Source organism: Drosophila busckii, chromosome 2L, assembly GCF_011750605.1.
Source record: "Drosophila busckii strain San Diego stock center, stock number 13000-0081.31 chromosome 2L, ASM1175060v1, whole genome shotgun sequence".
NCBI classification, from domain to species: Eukaryota; Metazoa; Arthropoda; class Insecta; order Diptera; family Drosophilidae; genus Drosophila; species Drosophila busckii.
In genome coordinates this window covers 8,674,123-8,697,876 of record NC_046604.1, presented here as the reverse complement: position 1 = coordinate 8,697,876, position 23,754 = coordinate 8,674,123, and the positions used below count along the sequence as shown (strand labels likewise).

General features: G+C 42.0%; 1 protein-coding gene across 1 annotated transcript in view; it reads left to right on the top strand.

Annotated features, from left to right (window-relative positions):
- LOC108601054 (flocculation protein FLO11) overlaps positions 1-21,214 on the top strand; it is a 53,049-nt gene extending 31,835 nt beyond the window's left edge. Inside the window, exons 5-10 of the mRNA XM_033294166.1 lie at positions 17,889-18,422; positions 18,562-18,762; positions 19,815-20,289; positions 20,347-20,559; positions 20,625-20,746; positions 20,841-21,214. Coding sequence (XP_033150057.1) covers positions 17,889-18,422; positions 18,562-18,762; positions 19,815-20,289; positions 20,347-20,559; positions 20,625-20,746; positions 20,841-21,083 — 1,788 coding nt within the window. The 3' untranslated portion in view covers positions 21,084-21,214. The remainder of the gene's footprint in view (positions 1-17,888; positions 18,423-18,561; positions 18,763-19,814; positions 20,290-20,346; positions 20,560-20,624; positions 20,747-20,840) is intronic.
- Positions 21,215-23,754: the final 2,540 nt, after the last annotated feature.

Below are 23,754 nucleotides of genomic sequence, written 5' to 3'. Positions count from 1 at the left end.
CAGGCAGACAACGTGCCAAGCGAATCGAAGTAGACACACACACAGACACACACATAGAGAGCTAGTCAATGTCGTCAGTAACAGCAGCTCGGGGCCAGAAGGGATTTGGCAATGGAGCTGGCAAACACTCAGCGAGTGGGAAATAAGAAGTTGCATCTTTTGCGACGACAACGTCTTTGCCTCAACTTCTCTCCCTACCTCGGTTAGATGTTACGGAAAATTGCTTACGGTTTTTTGCACACACCAGCACACACACACACACACTCACTCACACACATGTGTGCCACACATGAATAGAGCGGCAAAGACTGGATGGGAGAGCAGGAGCGGCAGCGGGAGCGGTAGCGTCACATCATACAAACAGACAAGTTAGACAGCCCAAGACCCTCATCTGCTCAGCCATTGCTCTGGCTCTGGCTCTGGCTGGCTGGCAAAATAGAAATAGATGACATGAACACCAAACGAAGACATGCCAAAGTCGAATACTTCTTGGCGGGGATAAAGGGTCGTGGGTACAGGCTGCCACAACGACGACGACGACGACTTTGGCTAAGGGCAAGCGACAAGCTTGACGGGTTACATTTTGGCTGATACCATAGACACTGAGCGAAAATACTGAGAACCAACCAAGTTTTATTTTTTTTTTAATTCCGTTGAACTGCGCTAATTAGAGATTCGACAGAAATTTGCAAAAGTGAAAGACTAAGCTACTGCTTTTATTGCAGTGTAGCTGAGCATTCGCTGCTAAGCTTACCCACCTAGTGGGGCACCCAGCGACCCAAGCACACCCATATAAATAACAGCCATCAGCTCAGAGCGCTCCCTACTCTCTCCCCTCACGCTCTGGCAACGATTTTCCTTTCACATTTCCACACATACGAGACGCGTTCACGAAAAACCTGCCATAGAACGTCTTTACGTACTGTCAAGCGCAAAACAGACAAGCCTAGCCTCCCACGCTCATCGACACACACACACACATAGCAGTGAACTCCATCTTGGCCAAAATGAAGGCGCTTGCTGCAGCAGCAGCCACAATCAAAGTTGCTGTGAGCATTGAGTTAGAAGAGCGAGTACAGAGTTTGCCCGCTTGCCAGACTTAGCTCATCCTAGAGCACACACACACACATGTGCATAGAAATCCCACATCACTAAAGGTTGCCGCCTTCAATACACATACACACACACACATACACAAAAACAATGCCAAAAGTTTCTATACACATAATTTGGGGTGTGGGCTGGGGCGCTCACCTTCGTGCCAAGTTGAATGCTGTCTTGCCATGTTGCCAAGTCAAAGGCTGATGCTGCTGTTCGCCCCAAAAATTGTATGCCTCTCTATCTCTCTCACTCTCTCGCTGACTCTCTCTGTCTCTCTTCGAGTATGGCTTAGTATTTTTGGTTAATTTTCTTGCAGTTTTAGGTTACAATTTTGGCTTTTCCCCCTCAGATGTGTGTAGAGCCACCCTTAGTGTAGCTAAGCCCACACTCCAGCCAAGCCTGCAGGCCTTACACTTGTAAAAGACGTTTGCTTAAAAGCCACACATGCACACTCTCACACACACACACACACACACACTTGCTTTTAGTTGTGTGCTCGTAGTTTGTGCTGCTTTTTAGTGCCGAGACATCTTAAAGGGGTGCCAACCATCCACTCACACTACTTTCTGCTTCTTGTGTCGCTAGCAGAGCTGGCAGGCAGCATACAAATGAAACCCATGTCAGGGCTGTGGGCGGGGCAGTGGCAGAGGATGGGCGGTCTAACTGGCTGGCTGATGAATTACAATCCAAAAGGCAGCAAATTTTTTATGCCTCGCTCGCCTTTGTGCTACGCTACGTTCTTCATCAGACGCATTTTACTTTTATTACTTGGGACAGAGTCCAAAAAACTGTCGACTGGCTTGGCTTGGCTTGGCTTAATGAAAACGCAACAACAATTCGCCTCAAAGCAACGCCCAACTTAAGTCAGAGTCCAGTCTGTGTATGTGTGTGTGTGTGTGTGTGAGTAACCAACAGCGACAGCGTTGCCTTGGCATACACACAGGCACAGAAAAAGTAAAGCAACACCCCATTGCCCCCAGAAGCGAACGACTTAATGGTCGCCCACTCAGTTACAGAGTTGCTCACTCGAATGCTCAAAACGCCAACACAAAACGATTCATCTTCTTGTGCTTTCAAATCCTCCAGCCCCAACCCACCAAACAGTCCGAGCTCCGAGCTCCAATCGAGCCAACTTTTGCGCTAAGCTAAAACGCTCGCCTTCAATGTTGTGTGCCTTTTTTTTTTGCGCTTTGTTTCCTTTTCGACTGGCGGTCTTATCTTTGGAAACGTCTTCGTTGCCATTGCCTTTGCCGCTGCCGTTGCCGTTGCCTGATGCTGATTCACAGTGATGCCTCAGCGCTTCCTCTTACAATCCCTGGGCAGCTGTGAGCCAGCAAGAAAGCAAGACAGCAAAAAAAAAAAAAAGAAGGTTTCCGGTTGCGACTTCCTTTTGAGCCACAACGTTCTTAGTCTGTGAGCGCGCTGCTCCTCCCAGCCCACGACTCGGACACCAGAAACTCAAACACAAATTAGAGAACTTTGCAGGCAATGCTCGAGAGCAGCGGGCGCAAACTTTTTGAGGCACAGAAATATTGGAAAAAAAATTTGCGCTGGCGTAATGAATGAGCAAGCAAGAAAAAAGAATAACAACAAAAACAACAACAATGTATTGCTTATGGGCTGACGCTTAAAGTCGTAACGTGTTGAATTTTAGTTGCTGCAATAAAATTAGCTACGAAGTGCATGCCCCACCCCCTTTCCAATCCTTTGGGTTGCCGAGTGCCGAGCACTCACTCACTATTAGAGCTGCTAATGAAATGCGCCACGTAGCATGCGCTCCCCCCTTCCCCACCCACCATGCAGTAGTCAACGGTCCTGCTATTGAATTACCCCAGCGATGGCTCCGAGCTCAAGACAGCAACATTTCAACAGCAACAGCAAGCGTTGCACCCTTTCAACGCGCTGCCAGGTCTTTGCCACACAGTATCCAACGTATGTAGGTGGAACACCTTAAATAAAGAAAAAGGAAAGCAGCAGTTTCCACTGCAGAGCCAAGACACACAGTGGGCCAAAGCTCTAAATATTTTATAAGTTTTATTTATTCCTGTATTTGAAAATGACTCAACTGTTGCTTTTGGATTTAATTGAACAAATACAAAGTTTGTGATTTAATTTTAGCCCCTGTCTTGCCCCACTGTGCTTTATTGGCAGTTCAGTTAGTTTGCCTTTGATGCTGGCATTGCTGGCAGCTTTCCCATCAACAGCAACGCCTTCAAGTCTGCGCTGCTGCGCCCCTTTTCACATTTCATTGCTGACTTTGCTACCCACGAGCGGGCTAACCCTTCATCAGCTAACCCGCCCGCTCCGCCCACCTCTCGCTTGAATGTTTATCCTTGGTGCTGGCGCTAGGGCTTGTCGTTTGCTTGCTGTGCCAGCCAGCGCAATTTTTATACAAAAAATGCTTCTTGCTCGCCCACACGAAACCGAACCGAACCCGCGCCCACTCCCACGCCACACGGGACACAATTTTGGGGTGTGAATGCTTAGGCAAGGGACTCGCTCGGCCACATTGGTTAGAGAGAGCGTGGGTGGGGGACTAGTTCACGCGGACGTCGTCCGCTACGCTTTTTATTAGAGTATTTCAACTGCTTCGCGTTCACCCCCTGCTGCGCCTTTGTAGCGTGTCCTGTTCATATACTCAGCAGCGTCGTAGTCGTAGTCGTAGTCCTTGCTCATCAGCGAGTTCTAGCCGCTACCTCAGCAACCCATGCCCAACCCCTCACCCTTCACCACACAGTCCCCGCGCTTATTTCTATTGCTGCCTTTGCACGTTTGTCCATTTTAAGTTCGAGCTGGGCCCTGCCTGTGGCACTCATCCAGCAGTCCTTCAGCATGGAGCTGCTATCGTATCTGCCACTGCCTTGCTCCCTTTCCCCTCCCCTCGCTCTCATTTATTTTGTACCCACACTTTGCCTGGCAGCAAAGTTTGTCTTGCATTTCGTTTGGGTTTTCATTTTTTAGATTATTCCTTTCCCCCACACACTTTTTTCTTTCAGTTTTATTTATTTTTTTTTATTCCAAGCTCTAGCCTGGCTTGGGCTAACGAGCATGTTACTCCTTTGCTTGCCATTGCCGTTGCCGTTGCTTTGCCTTGCCCGTTGCCTTTCGCTTTTATTATTATGCTTTGGCGCACATTCCGACAAAAAATATAAAAAACGTAAAAGTTGCGACCCAAACCCCCCCATTCCCAGGCAAACCAATCTCATTGCCGTTGCCCATGCCTCGTTGCCTGGCTACGAGCTAACGGATCCGGGCTGCTGCGCTGGACGCTGCAAAAGTTGCAGCGTTGCCTTTGGAGTCCGACTGGGGCCATATAAAATAATAACAACTAACTAAAAATCCGTACGCTTTAGCTGGAAAATCCTTTTGTTTTCTGCACAAACAAAAAAACCAAAAACTACTCGCAACGAGAAAAAACGAGAAATGAAATAAAAATAGAAATTGTTTGCCCCGCTCAAATTCAATGCAAAAGTTTGCGCCTCTCTCACTGACTGTGAGTCCAGAGCTGCCCACATAAATCCAACAGCCACCCACCCAGGCACCCAATTCGCTTTTTGGCCTGCTCGGAAAGTTTATCAACGCGTTTGTCTGCCAAATGCTGCCGCCCACTCCGCCCCACTCCGCACCGCACCGCACCGATCGCTTGTTTGTCTTACTTTTGACCTCTATAAGCGCGACGCCGGCGGACGCAGTCGATAATAATGAATTAGCAAGCAGCAGCCGCATGCAGTCAACTTGCTTACAATTATATAAAAGTTGCACAGATTTAGGCTAAAGTAGCTTTATAGTTTATAAACTAGACTAAACAGCCAGAGCTAAGTAGCTTGTAGTATTAGTATTAGCTTCAAAAAGTATGCTACACTATTTACTTTGACTAGTGAAAGTTTTCAATTTGGTTAACCTAATGACTAATGCCACATTTTCTCTCTTTCAATTTACAGGTAAGCATGAAACTGAAACATTCAACTATTTGCAATTTATTGTAAGTACAAGCAATGCATTTTAATTAAAGAAAACAAGCAGTGCACCCATTTTAAAAGCAGCTTAAAACTCGTTTAGCTCCAGCTACAACTGCACGCGGCTTAGAATTATGTGTTGCTGCCGCCGGAAGTAGCAAGTGGCCGAAGCGTTGCTCACACGGCCAAACATATGCAATTACTTGTATGAAAGTTTTAATACGCAAACGACTGCTAAAACCCATATCAAGCGCTCAGCCCACTCTCCCACTCTTTCTCTCTCTTCTCCTCTTACCGCAAGTGCCCAACCACACACTTAATAATAGGGTTTATTAGCGACATAAGCATATCCGACGCTGTCGCTGCCAATGCAGACATTTTAATTGGTAGGCGAGTGCATGGTAACATACAAATTATAGTCGAGTGCCGCGTAGAGTGTAGGGGAAGAGTGCCAAGTGAGGCGCGGGGGAGACAGCACCCAGCATAGACAGCATGGGGTGCAAAGCTTGGCGCAATTGAAAAAAAGTAGCATTATACGCAACGTACTTCAATCATTGGCTGCTTTTGTCTCTCGCACAGCCCAAGGGTCTGAGTGAGGAGTCTGAGTGAGGTGTGGGGACAACTAGTTGCTGTTGCTGTTGCTGTTGCATTGCTGCAAATTAAAAACTGTAGCATTTTTTAATCAAAGCAGCATTACGAACTTATGAATGCGGCAAACAGTTGGGGTGTTCAGCACTAGTCAACAAGTTTGTGCTAAATAATCAATTGCATATCGATTTCAACAGAAAATTAATAAGTAAATAAATCGAAAAATAAGATATCACAATTAACATTAGTAATCAATTAATTGAACAAATAATACAAAATTGAGAATAATCCAACTCAAATATTTCAATTATTTCAATCTTATTCACACAATTTCGCTTCAAAAACAAATAATTAAGATTAATTGAAAAGAGTCAGTAGAATATTTTTTAGAGTATCTAACCTTATTTGAAGTACTAAATTTTGTAGAAACAATTTTTCTTTGAGCAAGCAGTCAATATCAACAACAAAAACCTTCCGAATCAAAACCAAAATAAGTTTACATTTATAACAAAAATAAATCAATTAGTAAGGATTATAATTACTAATAGCTAAGTAGTTTACAGCTATGCTTGATAGCTATATCCATATCTATGTCTTGGGAGCTAAATCTGCTTCTCTTTAATATATATTATTAGTAGTTAGTTTTTTGGAGAAAATTGATGCATAAAGTACTTCTAAAATATTTTCTAAAGCACTCTACACGTCAGTACACCAACCTAAACTTGAGCTAGTCTTTAAAAAAATATATGAGTGCATGGTATATTTTATCGCAAGTTGTCTAGGCAATGCAAACTCTGCGCTCCTTTGGATTATTGTAGTTGCATGTTCATCACTTAAACCCAGACTGCTGAGCAGTGTAATTGAGTGCCTTTGGCTATGCGTGGAGAGGGAGCTGGGGGGTGGCGGGTGTAGGGTCTTAGGGATACACTGGTCTGGTCTGGTCTGCTCTGCACATTTAAATGCGGCAAAAATTGTTGCGCTGAAGTTGCAGCTTAACATTTTTCGTACCACGTTGCTGCTGCTGCTGCAACAACAAGAATTCTAACGCTGTAGCGCGAAAACCCTTTTCATGTCCCTTTTCGTCTGCTGGCAGCTTTCACTCTGCTTGGAGTCGGGTCGAGTTGCCGTGCCAGACGTACGAAATTTTCCACATCCCTAAATCGCTAATCTGCTACGCATTTTTGCCGTGCCACATGCACAGCCCACGCCACGCCACAGCTCCAACCACTGCTACTTTTTGTAATAATTTTAACCCCACCACCAACACCACCACCAGCAGCAGCAGCAGCAACAGCAGCACCATCAGCACCACCAGCACTTTTGGCCCTTTTTGTTGTTGCTCCCTTTTTTTTTTTAGCGCCCAAGCGAAAATCGGCAACTTTGAGCCGCAAAGTTTGGCGCTGCTCCGCCTCCAGCTTCAGCACCGGCTCCGGCTCGGGCTACCCAAACGGGCTTAGCGAGTTAGGGCGCTGGCCACCACATACATATGTGCGAGGGCGCGATAAGGCGCCAGAGAAATTGAAATTGTTACCATTTGTGAAGGTTGCCGCAACGCTAGACGACGACAACACTGAGGCACACACAAGCACACACACACACACGCACACACATAGGTGTGCCAGGCCAGGGACGAATGAAAAAAAAAATACAGTGAAGCAAACTCACACACACAACCCACAGCGCAAAAGGGACTAGCTATGAATTGTGAGATGGCAACGCAACTTTCGCTTGTAAAACCGCCAACGCCAGCATGGGAAATGGAAATGGAAATGGCAATGGAACCCCGTTGAACATTTCGTGTATGTGTGTGTGTGTGTGTGTGTGCGTGTGTTGCCAACTTTTCTGGCGCGCTCGCAAAACTCAAGTGCGCTTCTGGGACGTAAAACGCAAAAACGCGTGCGTTTGTTGTTGTTGTTGTTTTTATTGTTGTTGCTGGCGTTAGTCGGGGGCGTTGATTATGATGATGACCAGCAAGTGCAACTCACTAAGCTGCTCACTGGACTTGAGGCCAACTGCAGTGGCAAATGCTGGACGGGATTATAAAAATTTTCAATTAAAATATGAGCTACATCTCTTAGTTATTTAGATTTCGCTGTAAATCAACAATCCCAGCCTGCTACGTGACAACAGCTCAATGCTACGCACACATCAAATGAATTTCAGCCCGCTGCTGATAATCCAGCCCCAATAAATAGAAAACCCTTTGTGGCTGTTGGCAACAGCGCACGGCAACAACAAAAAGCAAAACTTTTCATTTCTGAGCGTTTGCCAAAATATTTGTTGTATTATCTAGCTCAGCTGAGGGGGTGGGGGGCCATAAGGCACATAAAGGCATAAAAAGAAGGACGCCCATTTTTACGAAAAATATATAAAACACAAAAAAAAAAGAGAGAGCGAAGTTGAGTGGAAGCCCACGGTGAACTCATGCCAACAAAACGTTTGCCGCATCTTTTGGGATTTCTTGCCTCGTTTAAAAATCATTCAAGCAGCAGACGCAACCCAACCTAACCCAAGCGCAGACCAAGCCAACCACCCAACACACTCACACACATACACACACACACACAGAGAAAACGAGACTCACACAGACAGTGGCACAAATTGTGTCAAAAACGTTTGGCGTTGTCGCTAGAGGCGGGCGCTGTGTAAAGCAATAGAAAAAGTAAGGGAAAGGGGTTGGGGGCGGGGTGTTATTTTGGGTCCGCGTGCCCACCTCTAAAGCGTTTGTTTGGTATCCCCTTTTTATTTTTTTATGTTTTTACGCAGTCCCAGGACCCGGCCCGCCTTCTTGCCACACCGCAGCAGAGGCAGAGCCAAGCCCGAGCCTGAAACTTTGACGCCTAACGCAAGAGCCAGCAAATAATTCATCATTTCGCCTTCAGACTTCAGAGCATTGCCTTGGCTTGCCAAATCCTGTGCTTCGTAAGATGTAGCCACCCCCTGCTAACAATTTAAGGGATTGGGGGGGCGACGTAAGGTGGCTCGCGGCGTTGTTGCGAAAAAAAAAATAAGAAAGAATATTATTTGGAACGGTTTATCATCAATTTTATGTGCGATTTTTCTTTTATTTCCTTTCCATTTTTGCTGTTGCTTTTGCGCCCTCAACCCTCAATCACTTGGCTTTGCTTATCTTGGTCTTGTTGCCTGGAAATGAGTGCCGTTTCCAATCTCTGAACCGCTCACTCGCTCCGACTGTCTTTCCGAATGAAAATCAACTGAAATTCGATTTGATTATGATTTGTTTCGATTGCAGCAGCAACTCCTCCGAAGTCCAAGCGTACAGTTCGATTGTATTGGTGACATAGCTTAGCAGTTTCCGTATTTTTTTTTAAGCCCTACATACCTGAGTAGTTGCTTCCAAATAAATCTTAAATTATAACATTTTCCATTGAATTCGAACCAGTTTGAAAGTGATTGTTGATTCCAAAGAACAAAGCAGATTTACTAATAACTCGCAATCCAATTTAAGCATATTTTTTATATATTTTAGTTACTAATTTAGTAGCAACTAAACGCATGTTTACGCAAATCGTCATTTCATTAGTGAAATCGGCATTTATATTTCATAAAACAAATGTTTTTGCAATTCAAAAAAAAAGTCAAAACATTTATTGCTACACAAAACTGTCAAAGGCAGGGCTCTGCATCAATCAGCAACAAATACACTGAAAAAAAGAGAAAAATTATGTGCATTGTTAGCGATATCATTTTTTAGATTTTGTTTAATTTAGCAACGTATTTGGTTTGATTTTTTAGCCAGCGCTTCAGTTTGTTAAATAATTCAAGCAATAAATATTTGATAGTTCGCATGCAGCAATTGTATGCGTGTGTGTGTGAGCATAAATAAGCATGTATATGTTGTATAGCAAGCATACACAGTTACATGCATTGTTCATTTGTATAAAAAATATAAAGAGCTGCAAAAATAAAAGCATTTAAATTAAAATTATAAATAAAAGCAAAAATTGCCAATGCAGCTTTTTCGCTTGTTTCAGCATTTGCATATTAAAATACACAATTTTTTTTCACTATAAAAATATATGCACTTATGTATAAATATATTTGATGCGAGTGCGCGCAAAAAAAACGCAGACATAGAAAAATCAGCGCTGTATTAATATAAAACTCTAGAGGCCCACGAGATATTCTATTTCAATTAATATTCGTTATTATAAAAATATTTGCATGCTGCATATTTTATTGAAATTTGTTTTACGCTCCATAACAAACAGCATTTTTTAATGTTGACCAAATGTTTGCAATGCAGCCACAACGCTTCTTCTTTTTTTTCGCCCACAATGAAATTGTTTAAAAGCCTGTCAAAAGTTATTGCTGAGCTTAACATTTAATTTGAAATGTAATGCCAGCGCGTCAATGAATTAATTCAAGTTGCTGACAACGCCTAAGAGCAACAGTCAGTTGACATTAGTGACGTTGCAGTCACTTTCACTGCTTGCTTAAACGCCTCCAAAGGCAAAAAGCAACAAATAGCAGTCAACAGCCTGCCATTGTCTATGTGTGTGTGTGTGGCTCGTGTCTAACGCTGATTTGCGTTTGGGGCATTTGCATATATGAATGCTCATCATGAAGTTGGCTGAAGATGCATTCATGCTGTCAACCTGCCCCTTTCCCCGCCTGTTGACCTGCCTGGCTGGCACACATTACTCATACGCAGCGTGTGCGTAACAGAGTCTGCTGTAAGCAGCTACCATACAATTCGATCAGCTGCACTTTGCATATTTACTGTGTTTGCTACTTGTTGACCAGCAATGCTAAAAATGCAAATTGTTTTTTTTTTCAAATTCTAAGCACTGCCAATCGCCAAGCGCCCAACTGTAGCCTGCTAAGGCAGCTCAGACAGCAGCAGTGGCAGCTAATGCAAAAAAGAGCGTCAGTGTTAGCAGCAAATACCAAAAATAAAATGTGATTTCTCTTATTGCTGCTGCTGCTGTTGTTGTTGTTGTTTGCATTGAAATTATTGCATTTGCCACCCAAAGCGCAGTGGGCGGCATTAACTGCTATGCACCTCATTTGTCTGTGTGTGTGTGTTTTATGCATGCGTGTATGTGTGTGTTTGTGCTGTTTGGGGTGGCATTAATTGTGATGTCTGGCGTGTTCAGAAGCCGACTGATGAGTAAGTAGATTTTCTTGTTTGCAGCGCTTGAAAAGTATTTTTTTGTCGTCATCGTTGTTGTTTGTGGTGTTGTTGTGGCGGCTGTGGGCCTGACCAGCTTTGGTTTGCTCTGCATTACCCTGGTGCGCCTCATTGATAATAATGCCCCCTCTGCTGCAGCACTTCGGCTCCCACTCGTTGGCTTTTATTTTTTTGTTGGCCGTAGCGTATGCGTAATATTTTTAAACAGACACGCACAAACAGAGATCGGGGATTGCCCATGCAAAGAGCGAGAGAGAGAGAGAGAGAGCGAGCGAGCTCGTTGTGCGTGCGTCTAGCACGGAAAAAAGAACCAAAAAAGCTCCGCCTTAAAAATACGTGCGCACCAATTGCCATTTGTGTCTGTTTTTCTCTTTTTTACTCGCATACGCACCGTGTGCCGGCGAACGAGCATGTGGGGGCCTATATGCCTGCCATAGTGTTGCGTCTGTTAAGTGCGCGCGTATAGTTCCCACTGCTGCTGCCACTGCCGTTGTTGTAGTAAATAATAAAAAAATTAAATAAACGAGTGCAGTTTGCAACGCACGCGGCGCGGCGCCCCAACGGCTCGCTGGCTGACAAATGAAAAGTGCAAAAAGGCGTAAAAATCGCAGCGTCCGCCAGCGAAGCCATCTCCCTTTAGTTGTAGTTGTTGCATTTCGGCCACGACACGCTTCGTTACTGGTCCATATGATGGCAGAAACTTTTACATACTTGTAGGCGTTCTTTTTTTATTTACGCACCTCTTTATGCGCACAGCTCACGCCGAGGGGGCCAGAGGGCGCGGGCGAGCGTGTAGCTCATTCGGGTTGCGGTTAAGTGGTCGGGCGCAAGGAGCAAAGCTGTTGCGGTTTCTGAGGAAATGGGCATCAATGTCTGACAATATTATGTTTCAATTTCTTGCCTGACATGGAGGGGAAAAGAAAAACTGCAGCTGGAGAAGAGCGACAGGCAGTGCAACTGTTGCCCATATAAAGTATACGCATAGTGTGACTTGCTGTTTGATGTTACAATAATTATGTCCCACACAATAGAGACAGAGAGAGAGAGGGGGAGTTGGGGAGAGTGAACTGATTGCTATTTATATAAAACGCTTATTGTCTGCTTGAGCTTGATTTGTTTACGAATTCCACATAAGCAGCTGCATTTTTATATTTCACAGAAATCTCTTCAGATGAAAGCCTTAAGTCTTGCAAATTAAAACGTCAAAGATGCAGAGCATAGAGACAGTTTATTATTCTTAGCTTGTAGTTATTTCTGTAGTTATATAAAATATAATATATATGACAATATAAGCAGCACTGATAGATAGATAAATTTCTTAAGAGAGTCCTCCAGCCTCCCAATTTACATCGTGCCTCTAAAAATTTATCCGGTGTATCGTAGATACACAAAGTTATTTAAAAATCTATAGCATCCCAGCATAAAATAAATTAGCTTGCAGCGGATATGTTTACTACAAATATTATGTATTATAAATTTTTAAAAAATTAAATTCATCTGTTCTTTAATATTATTATCCTTCAGTTCACAAACATATATAATATAATCGCTTTTGAAAAGAACGATGCGCAACTTAATTGTTCAGCTGCTGCATCGTCTTTCCTCTTTGTTAAGCAATTTGAATCTCATTCAACATTGCTTATAGAATATGCTTAATTTATATAAATATTATTGCTATATGAATTATTTTGCGCACAAAACTGAAAGCATCATCTTCATATTTCGCATCCAAAGCTAAGCTGGCCGCAATTGCATACGCCGTGTGTGCCATTATAACATTTTAGCGTTTCCGTTTAAACTTTGGTGTTTGTGCACACCCCCCAGAGTGCGATACAGAGCAGTAAAAATAAAGCGAATGCGCGTCGTTTGTTGCAATCGCAAAGGCAACTAAAAAACAGCTGCATTTGTATAAACACACACACACGCACACACATACATAGACTTTGCCCTTTGTGTGTGAATGAAATTTGCACATTTTATGCTTTGCCTTTTGCACAAATAGAAATAAATAAACGTTGAAATTGAACAAGCCTAAAATCAAATATACACTGCCTCGAAGCCTCAACACTATGTCGTGCATTAAGGCATTGATCGAAGCTCAATTTGGGTAAAGCTACAGTGCTTTATATTTATTAATTCACACGCTTACTTGGCATGAGTAAAAGCCTGTCGGCCCCCTAACTCATTTGATGCTGATCGAAACTTTGCTTTGTAGTTGATAACATTGCCGATACTTTAGTGTTTCGTTTTCTGGGCCGCCTGCATTATGTACAATGCAAAAATATATATTTGTATATGAAAGGGTTAAAGGGTCTCACGGCTTTTGATTTGTATTCAATTTTTTTCTCGCTTTTTTTATATTTGGGGTTTTTCCATTTTCTGCTGACTGCCCACAAAAACGGGTCAAAGCTACTCACACACTGTTGATGTGGCATGTGGGGGGGCAGGGAGGCTTGTAATTGTTTCGACATCGCATGCAGCATACTTTGCAGACTAGCGCTGCACCTAACGCTGCATGCCATTCAATCGCGCAACAGCGGCTCGGCTGCTTTTTATGCGGTACGCGAGTATTAGTTGCAAAACGCCATAAAGTACGCAACATTTTGTTGACCAGCCACGCAGTTAGACATCGAGTGAGACAGTCTAACTAGCTAACAACGCGCCCAGTCTGTCTGTGTCTGTCTCTATCTCTGCCTGATGAGTTTATGTTGCGGTTGTGGCATCACAGTCAACGGCTGCCACTAAGTCGTGTTTCCATATTTGTTCTGTAGGCTCCGCCAACACTTGTGAAACTTAGTTGCTAATAAGTGCCGAGGCAAGTGGGAATTACAGCTCAAGCTGTGCAAAGATCTTTGTAGTTTATCAATTAGTTAGAGAATTAGCGTTAATATCTGAATTTTTCAATTGCGCGTTTCTGAATGGCAATATTTATGTATAATTTATTAAATATATAATTAAATTTGATATGTATTTAAAGCAGCAAAAATATTGTCCAAGCTGCGTATGCGTAATATTTGCACTCTAAGCTGTTAAATAAATCTACATTTTATGAATGGAATATTTGTTGACAAAAATAAATAAAACATAATATTTTATTAAGTAGCTAATACATTGACTTTATTGAGAGAGATAAGGTTTTATTAGAAACTTTAATTGATTACATACATATAAGGGGATGAGGGTTGTAAAAAATGCATTCAGTAGTAAATGCTTCAAGTGAATAATTAATCTTGCATTTATATATTTTTGAATGTATTCATTTTTTTGCTTTCTTAACGAATTTTGATATTAAATTAATTCAATTCAAATATTTTACATGTCTACAATCATATTAATTTTTTGTATGAGATCGTTCAATGATCTTATTAAATTATTTATTGTATCATTGAAGTCACAACTTACATTTAGTTGCTTAAATTTGTGGTTTTTTTTTAATTTAAAAATAGATTGCACCTCTGTGAAATATTTTTGTACATACATCACGCTTGTATTATGTGCATTCATTTTCTATACTGTACACATAGAAAAAAGCGCACATACTTTTATTACGATTTGGTGTGCCTATATATATATATATATATGTATATAGCTCTCTCGCTCGCACACACGTGCAATAGCATAGCTTAAAATACGACGGCTAACTAATTTAGCTGCCTGTTGTCAAGCAGCGCCTGCATTTTTATATACACACATGCGTTCTCTATATACATATTCAAATATATATATGTGTGTATATATTTGCAAATCAACCATTATTATTTTTTGTATATATTGTTTTTTTGCGACATGCGTCAGTCGCAAAAGCGCCCAAAAGAGCGCTGCGTTTCTTTTTTTTTTTGTCTTTTTTGTAATTGCTTTGACCAATGCATGCGCTTTGGGGCCTTTGCCCACGGTGCGCGCGTTAGGTCCCTCTGTATTTTTGGTTATATAGTTTATAGTGGTGCAGGCATTAAATGCATTTAGACTGCAGCTGTAAAGGAGAGCAGGCAATGACGCAATGCAACAGAGCTGAAAAACTGAAATGGAATATGCATATGTTGGGCAAATATTTATGTGCATATTGATGTGTGTCCTAAAAGAAATGGCCCAACAACGTTCGCTCGCTCTCTGTCACTCTCTCTCTCTCTCTCTCTCGTTCTCTCTCAGTAATAGTTTATAAACTATAATTCTGGCAAGCTTAAATCAGTTAATCAAGTAGTGCTTTAATTCAATAGTCAAGCAAGTTCATTTGCTCTAACTCAATCGTGTTGAGTGCTCAACACTTGCTTATGCTACATAAATTTTGATTGCACTCTTAGGCCTGCTTAAAGCAGAATATTTTCAACTGTGAAGTGAGAGGGAGAGGCAGAGTGACAATGTAAAAAGTGAAACAAATATTTGCTTTATTGCACTCTTCAACTTTGCAACAGTCGCACTGAGCCCAACCATAAATTTATACATATATATGTTATATGCTATGTATCTGACTTTGTATGTGCATATTTCTAACGTTCAATATGCTCACACATCATGTGCAATTTCTTTTAATTTCTTCAGCACGATTGCGTAGTTAAGTTTCGAATTCTCATTAGACTAAGTTGCCAGCCCACAGCTCAAGAGCTAGACAGACTCTGACAGACAGCAGCCCACACTAGGCTGGGCTAGAGCTCAAGCTCAAGCAGCAGCAGCAGCCTCCACCACCGAAAACGAAAACCCAATGTCGTAACCACAAAAACTTTTGCCATGCGCCTCCCACTCCTTGCAGCCGCCCACGTGAGCGAGATGGCAATAGTATGTGCAGAGAGCTTGAGACAAAAACTAATGCATATGTTTAGGCATTTTAATTTATATACGACAAGCAAGCACTCACACAGACACAGACACATCTACACAGTTGTAGAGAACTTCTAAGAAATCTCACACACACAGACACATACAGAGGCACACAAGCACTAACCCCAACCCTTTGGCTTAACCCTGCCCCACACATTGCCGGCGTCGTTGATAAAAGCAACTTCCATTTCATTTAAACTACAATTTCCTTGACAGCGCACAGAGGCAGAGGCGCTACGGGTAGGGGGAGCAGCATGAGTTTGGGACTTGGGGCTGCTACAATTTGACTTGACTCAAGGAACGAAGGCTATGGAAGGGGGCCGGGGGCGGCTTGGCAACCCTTTCACGCACTTATGAGTTAAACGCAAATTTTCTTAGCTGCCTTTTAGGCGCACTACTGTAGTCGGGCTCGTCTGCAGAAATATGTCATCGACAGTGGGTAGCACACACACTCACACTCTCACACACACACACGCATATGCCAAGGCTCGAGTTCGGTGGTAATTCATTATGCGTATGCTTAGAGGCTTTGCTGCCATTGTATTGGTGTCTGTGTCTGTAAGTGAGTGTGAGTGTGAGTGCGTTGCAGTAGTTGTAGTCTGGTTTTAGGCCCAGCAGACAGCATCAACAATAATAATAACAAGAACGACAACAACAACAACAACAACAGCAGCAACGATAGCAACCCCCTGAACTTGTGCTGCCCCCTTTTGGCTTTTGCTTTTCTTCCAAGATGCCATAGAGCCCGCACATTTCTGATATTCGACTTGGCAACCCAGATTGCCCGTTCCCGCTCAAACTCACAGCTCGCACTCATTTTAGGCGCAACCGTAAAAGGGTTACAAATTTTGTCTGTGCTCCCCATAAAACGAAACTTCAAAAGCAACTCGCCTTGAAAATGTTGTGGTAATGGAAATAAATGCTTGGATTTGTCTCTCTATCTATCTGTGTGTGTGTGTGCGTGGGTGTGTGTGTGCCTGGCAGGTGTTACTCATACGCCTTGTGGGCTGACAGCACACGCAACAAATTGCTTGGCAGTAAAAGGGAACAAAGTCAAGGTTGTGCTGGATGAGCTTAATGCAAGCAGCTGGCAAAAACTTATATATGTATATATATATATATATGTACGATATGTATAGCAAACCCCACTGCATATTCCATTCTCAAAGACTCCCACTGGAGTTGCTCATGTCAGTGGCTTGGCTCCGCCTTGGACAGCGCCGGGGCTCTGGTCCGGACGAAGCTTTAGCATTTCTTGTAGCATTTTAATTAATGGAAAATTTGTACGTTTTCTTCTTAGACAGCGCTGCTGCTGCCTGCCCCGCCTGGAGGCAAGCACTAACTGCTACTGCTACTAAAAAGAAATTGCAACACACTTGCCCCACACACACACACATGACGTCGTCTGAGCAATTTCAGCTTTGACAGTGGACATGATCCAATTGTCAAGTTGATTGCTAAAAACTGTTGCCGAAGACCTTAGACTTCATTAAGATCAGTTTTGTCCGTAGCAGTGCAGTGGGAATTGTTAGCCAGACTAGCTTCAATTGAAGTGCGCCTTTACCTTTGCTTACCTTTTGATTCCCCCGAGTCAAAGACAGAGCCGAGTGAATGTTAATTAGGAGCTGTGTAGCCAAAACTCTCTGTTTATTCCTTTCAATAGCCAAAGAAAAAAGCAACACACACATACACACGCACACACACTCGAATAGCTCACCTAACCACTGTCCTGCAACCACAAGCAGGAAAAAGCTGAGAAAACTGTTCAACGTCTTGGGGCGTGCACAAGCTTCGGCTGAAGCAAATGTTTCATTAGAGCGACCCAAGCAGACTCCATAGCACTCGCACTCGCAATTCCTTCCAACTAATTTGCAGTGCAGCATAAAAGCAAAGCAAAAAAAAAATAACACAAAACCCAACTGAGAGGGGAAAAAAATACAAAATAGCAGGCAACCCATTTGGGTTTCGGCTTTCATCTTGGCAAGCAACTGCTACTGCTGCTGCTGTTGGTTGAGAAAACTTTGCTGCTGGTTTTCATGCAGCGTCTTTGACGCTTTTTGCGCATACTTTTCAATAGTCTAACGAACATACAGGGGAGGGGGAAAGGGGTGGCTGGTGCTGCTGCTGGTGCTGGGGCTCCTTTCTAATCATTGGGATTTGGCATATCGAACGCTGTCCCAAAAACTTTGTGCGGTCATCGAAAGTTCCGAACTTCAATGCTCATCTTACATTTTGCTTTGCTCTCGCCCTTCTCACTCTCTCTCTCTTTCTAACAGGAAACCATTCCAGCAACACCGGCCGCAAGCGCCGACACCAGCAGCGTTGTTGGCGTGGGTGGCGGCATTGCGGGCGCAAGCGGCGGCCTGGGACTGGGCGACATTGCCAGCAGTCTGGCTGGCGGCGGCGGTGGCGGTGGAGGCGGTGCTACCAGCGAGTCGGAAGCCTACGCGGGACTGATGAAGGACGCTGACAAACTGAAGCTGATGCTGCTCGCCTGGAACTACCAGAACTCGACGGCCGTGCGCAACGGCACCGAGGGACCCGACCTGAGTGTGGTGGGCGGACTCTGGGCGCAGTATCAGAATGCATTGGCACAGAATGCAGCCGCTGTGGCAGCAGCTACCAGCAAAATGGACAGCTCGCTATCGCCGGTGCCGAGGCAGGATACGAGCTCGCCGATGGAGGCGCAGGACGAGACAAACTCGTCGGGGCAGAAGGAGGAGGACGAGGTCTCCGAGGACGACTCCGATGACAAGATGGACGAGAAGCTGGCCACCACACACGATCCGGAGCGCCTCAAGGCCTTCAATGTGAGTAAACTGCGAGAGTTTGTTCGAGTTGAGCAGCGAATGTAATGCAAACGTTGCCAATGAATGCCCACCAGCAATGGTCAGCAGCTTCTTCTTCCAGGCATGTGTATTTCTAATCTTTTCTTTTTTCACTTTGCAGATGTTTGTGCGTCTCTTTGTCGATGAGAATCTGGATCGCATTATACCCATCTCCAAGCAGCCAAAGGAAAAGATTCAAGCCATCATTGATTCGTGTGCGCGACAATTTCCCGAGTTCAGCGACCGTTCCCGCAAACGCATTCGCACCTATCTCAAGTCCTGTCGCCGCAACAAGAAGACACGAGACGGCTGGGAGAATACGGTGAGTGAAGGGCTTCCAATTAACTTAACCAAATATTTAGTTTTTTTTCATTATTTCAATAATAAAATTATATCGCTTAGGGACTACGATTATTAACAAAATGAGAATGATATTTTCTGCAATTTATTACTGAGTTGTGTTTATTTGTTTAGCACTTATTACTGTTTGGCAAAAATGTTTATGTTTAACGAGCCATATATAAAAGCCTTTATAATTATTATCGTTATTAATAATAATCGTTGATAAATTAAATAAGCCATTATTTCAATTATTTGTTCCTTTAGTTACTATGATTAATTATCTTGCAAATTAATCTTAAAGTGTTTCAATTTTTGATTAGAATCTCAACAAATAAATTTCACTTACAATTAGACCAATTGGTCAAAGCCTGTGTAATCTTGTGTTGAATATTGTTTATATTAATTTGTCAGGAACACTATAAAAAAAACATTTGTTTGTATTTTAAAAAATAAATAAAATATTGGAGGATACTTTGTTAATCTTAAAATAGAATTCTTCGGGCAATGAACTCATAAAGTTGAGTCGAAACTCTATGCTACAAAGATTATATGCCTAACATACTCATTTGTTGGCCGATTTTTATGAACGATATGTTTTTATATAGTGAATAACTTATTTCTATTGAAAATCCAAACTTAATAATCAATTTTGTTATTTTCGCAAATTAGTATAACATTCCAATTTTAAGTATTTAACGCTTCAAACATTTAAAACATCGAATAAGCTTAATAAAGCATACGAAATTTTTTGTATCTTATATTTGTATAAGGATGCAAAACTCTTTATGGAAAAAAGTCGCCTTATGCAATATGCTTCTAAGATATTTGATTTAAAAAGTGCAACTTAAGATGTGTTTCTTATTTTCTTAACATTAAAATAATAACACATTTGCATAATAATAATTATTTGAAAGCTTAACTGATTAACTACTGCCTTTTTCATTTACATTTATTATATATTCAAAAAATATTTGTTTATATTTTTATAATATTACTAGCTTCAGCAATTAATGTCTTTCATTTCGCTTGCAGACCCGACCAACGCCCGCTCATCTCACCTCCGTTCAGGCAGAACAAATCCTGGCCATTGCCTGTGAGAACGAATCGATGAATGCGAAACGAATGCGCATTGGCCTCGAGCCAATAACACACGCGGTGCCAGCGCCGGGCAGCGTTGTGGCCGCTGCTGCAGCCGCTGCGGCTGTGGCAGGCACGAGCAGCTCATCGGGCAGCAATGCTGCCTCCTCCGTGACGTGCACGGCTGCCGATGCGGCCGGACTGACTAGTGTGGCAGCCGCTGCATTGCCGTTCGTCAGCGCTGTTGGCTTCTCGCGCTCCACGCCCAACTCGGAGCATGCGGATACTCCGTTTGGGGCGGCGGCTAACCTCGCGGGCGCTGGCAGCGCAGCTGGCGGCATTGGTGGCGGCACTAGCGGAGGCGGCACTGGTGGCATGAGCTCGGCGCGTAGCTCACCGCTGGCTTTAAGCTCGAATGCTAGCGTTGGAGGTAGGTTTTGGTTTATTCTGAATTTTTAAGAGAGAGCTAACCTTAAACTTTTTACAGCCACGCCCACCGATCTGTCCGGATTGGCGCTTGCCAACGGCGCTGGAGCATCAAATGGCGCCGGCCTGCCCTCCAGTAGTCCATACACCACGGACTTTAGCTCGCCCTCGGCGGCCTCACCGTTTGTAGCAGCTGCTGCTGCAGCGGCCGTGGCTGCCGGACGTGCTCCCAGCTATCCCAGTTACTTTCCAGGCGTGGCCGGCTTGGGCAACGGTAATGCCAACTGCAGTTAATTATGCATGCAAGGAGGTTAACTGAACTTTGTGTTATTTTTGCAGTGACGCCCACCGATCTCTCCATGAAGCCTACGGCGCTAAACGCTGGCAATGCGCTGGGCAACAGCAGCAACAACCCACACACCCACTCTACCACCAGACTGTTGCTGTATTGTTTTGAGTCCGTTAAACATAATAAATTTGGTTATGTCGCAAATTATTCAGCGGAAGCGCTTCAATGAATCCAGGCAGCAGCAGCAGCAGCAGCAACAGCAGCAGCAACAGCAGCAACAACAGCAACAGCAGCAGCAGCAACAACAACAGCAACAGCAGCAGCAGCAACAGCTGCTCTCCGCCTCCGCTGATGGTAACTGCAATCGCGTGGCCCCCATACTTCCCCACAAGCTGAGCCCCAATGAGGTGACTGCCGCACGTCAGGTCATCTCCGCGTACAGGGAGAGCGCTGCGTTCCTGCTGCGCACCGCCGATCAGGTGGAGCAGCTGCTGGTGCAGCAGCAGTAGGCGTGGCTGGCGCTGATGCTCATTGGGGCGCTTTCTAGACCCAAGCCACGCTAGGCGCGCTCGGGTTGTTCCTATTTAAATTTAAATTTTAATTGAATTACACACACACACACCGAAACAGACACACACACATACACGCACTTACACACATTCATACAGCAGCAACTATGCAAATATGAAAGAAAGAAATAGTCAATACATAGCAGCAAAAAACAAAACCGAGAAATTAGTCAAAAACAAAAAAGCAAAAAAAAGCATTTTAAGTGTTTTTCCTCCAAACTACGTACAGCATATTAAAAATAGTATTAACTGAACTAAAGCAAAACAAAACCAAAAATCAAATTAAATAAATATACATATATTGCAATTATCGCAGCAGTTCAATTACTAAGCAGGCAGTTTGCTGGCCCTGGAAACTAATTTAAGGGATTTCAATTGACATGCTGCCTGCTAGTAAGCGACAATTTAAATACAAGCAATGATTCAACTTACTACAGTGTCTACTAAAAGTAAAACTACAATAGCCAACACAGCAAAAAATACACACACAACTTTTTGTTAGAACATTTTTCAAATTTGTTATTACATTTTGTCGATTCGAGGCTTGTAACAAAGCAACAATTTCCGGCCCAGTTTGATGTGCGCGTTTTGTTAGAAATATTAAAAAAGAAAATGCCTAAGAAAAAAAATTAAATATTTATACGAGTAATAATCTTGTATTGTATGTAACTAAGTTGAAGTATTGTTGTAAATTTTAAGCGTGAAAAACTTTTTAAGACAACAAATCAATGAAAACAAAAAAAATGTATGAGAAACTATGAAAAAAGACAGGGTGATACTTTGAGAAATTATTACAAAGGCCTAAGCTAAAATTATAAAAGAAGAGAAAAATACTAAAAAAAAAATTAAACTTTAATGTATGTAAACGATATGGAAAATGGCAAGACGTTGGTATATGTGTACTTAAACTAAAGAAAACTTTATTCATATGTTTTCATTTCATTTTTGATTGTTCATGAATTGATTTTCTCATTGTTTGTCGAATTTTTTAGACCACTGTTATTACGTATGTGACTCATTAAACGTTGTAAAAATTATATTTATGTTTGCTTTCAAGTTTTGTTCAATTATTGAAATACATAATAAATATGAACTTTATATATTTAATAATACAAAATAGCCATTCATGTTTTTTGCAACTATAAATGTGCATGTAAAATAAACAAAAAAAAAAAATATATATATATATACATAACACAATTAAATAAAAGCCAATGAGAGACGAATCGTTTAAGTATGAATGTGAAGTAAATTGGTAAATCGCTATGCAAAGCAAATTATAGAATTTAATAATATAAATAAAACACAAGAGTATTTAATCAGCAAAGTACTTAAATAAATATTTAATATAACGAACAAAATGTCAACATTCTTTGCGAGGAGGCAACAGATGCGATGGCTTCTGATCACAGAAATTTATGAATTACCATTTATTGTATTATTGGTATTTGCATAGAAAAGTAACCTAATTAAAATGATCAAGTGAGCATGCATAATAAAATACAATAAATTATTTTTGAGAATTCTTTTTCGCAGGTGCTATAAATATTTATTCGTTAATTATAGCTTAAAGTTCTGCATTTGAATATTTATCAGTTTTAATAACTTATTTTAGAATTTAGGTTGTGAAAGAGTTAGCATTTTCTGTTATACGTTTAACATATTATTATAACATAATGTTAATGTACTCTTAGTACTCTTAACAGTTTTAGTACATAGGTTCAAGACTTGGCTAACATTGTTAAATGTTAAGCAACGGCTAGTGTTAATTAACATTGCAGCCTTCCCTGTCTTTTTTTCGCTACATAACATAAAATTTAAATATTGCTTCGATTAACTGCGATAAGCCTCAATAATTCGCATGTGGAAAATACAAATTATTCATGTGTACCTTTCTTAATAAGAAAGCAGCTGGCAAAAAAATCTATGTTATGTAAATTCTGCTTAATGATGATGTAGTCAAAAAGAAGCATTCAATCTTACTGCTAACAAATCAAAAGTTCTTAAAAGTTACAAATACTTAGGTATGTATAATAATTTTAATTCAATACACATTGAACACAGTGAAATTAATATAATTTCGTATCAATACATCTTAAACGTTGCTGAGCTGTAGCTGTTAATAACATTGCTTAGTTGTGTCTGTAAATAACATTGCGCAATTGGGGCTGTAAAATAACAAACATAATGAAAAAATGTTAAGTATATTAGTATCTCAATAACTCGCAAACTGACAACACCTTAAGAAACGGGAAGAGTGTCTAAGCGTCACTACTGCCCTAAAAATGTATATATCAAATAAATTTAATATAGATAAAAGATCCTTAAATATGCAATATTTAAGGCCACATCAATATTGTTGATATATCTTAAAAATTAATAGTTATAGAAATATTCAGTATCTTCTTCTTCGAGTAGAGATCAAGCACACTTGGATATTTTTTTTATACACTTTGACATTTTTGTAAGTTGTGCAAATGTATGTAACAGATAGAAGGAGGCGTGGCAGACCCCACAAAGTATATATTCTAGATCAGCTCGACGAGCTGGAGTTTATATAGCCGTTTATATAGTCCGTCCGTCCGTCTGTATGAGTGCATGTTTCTTAGTA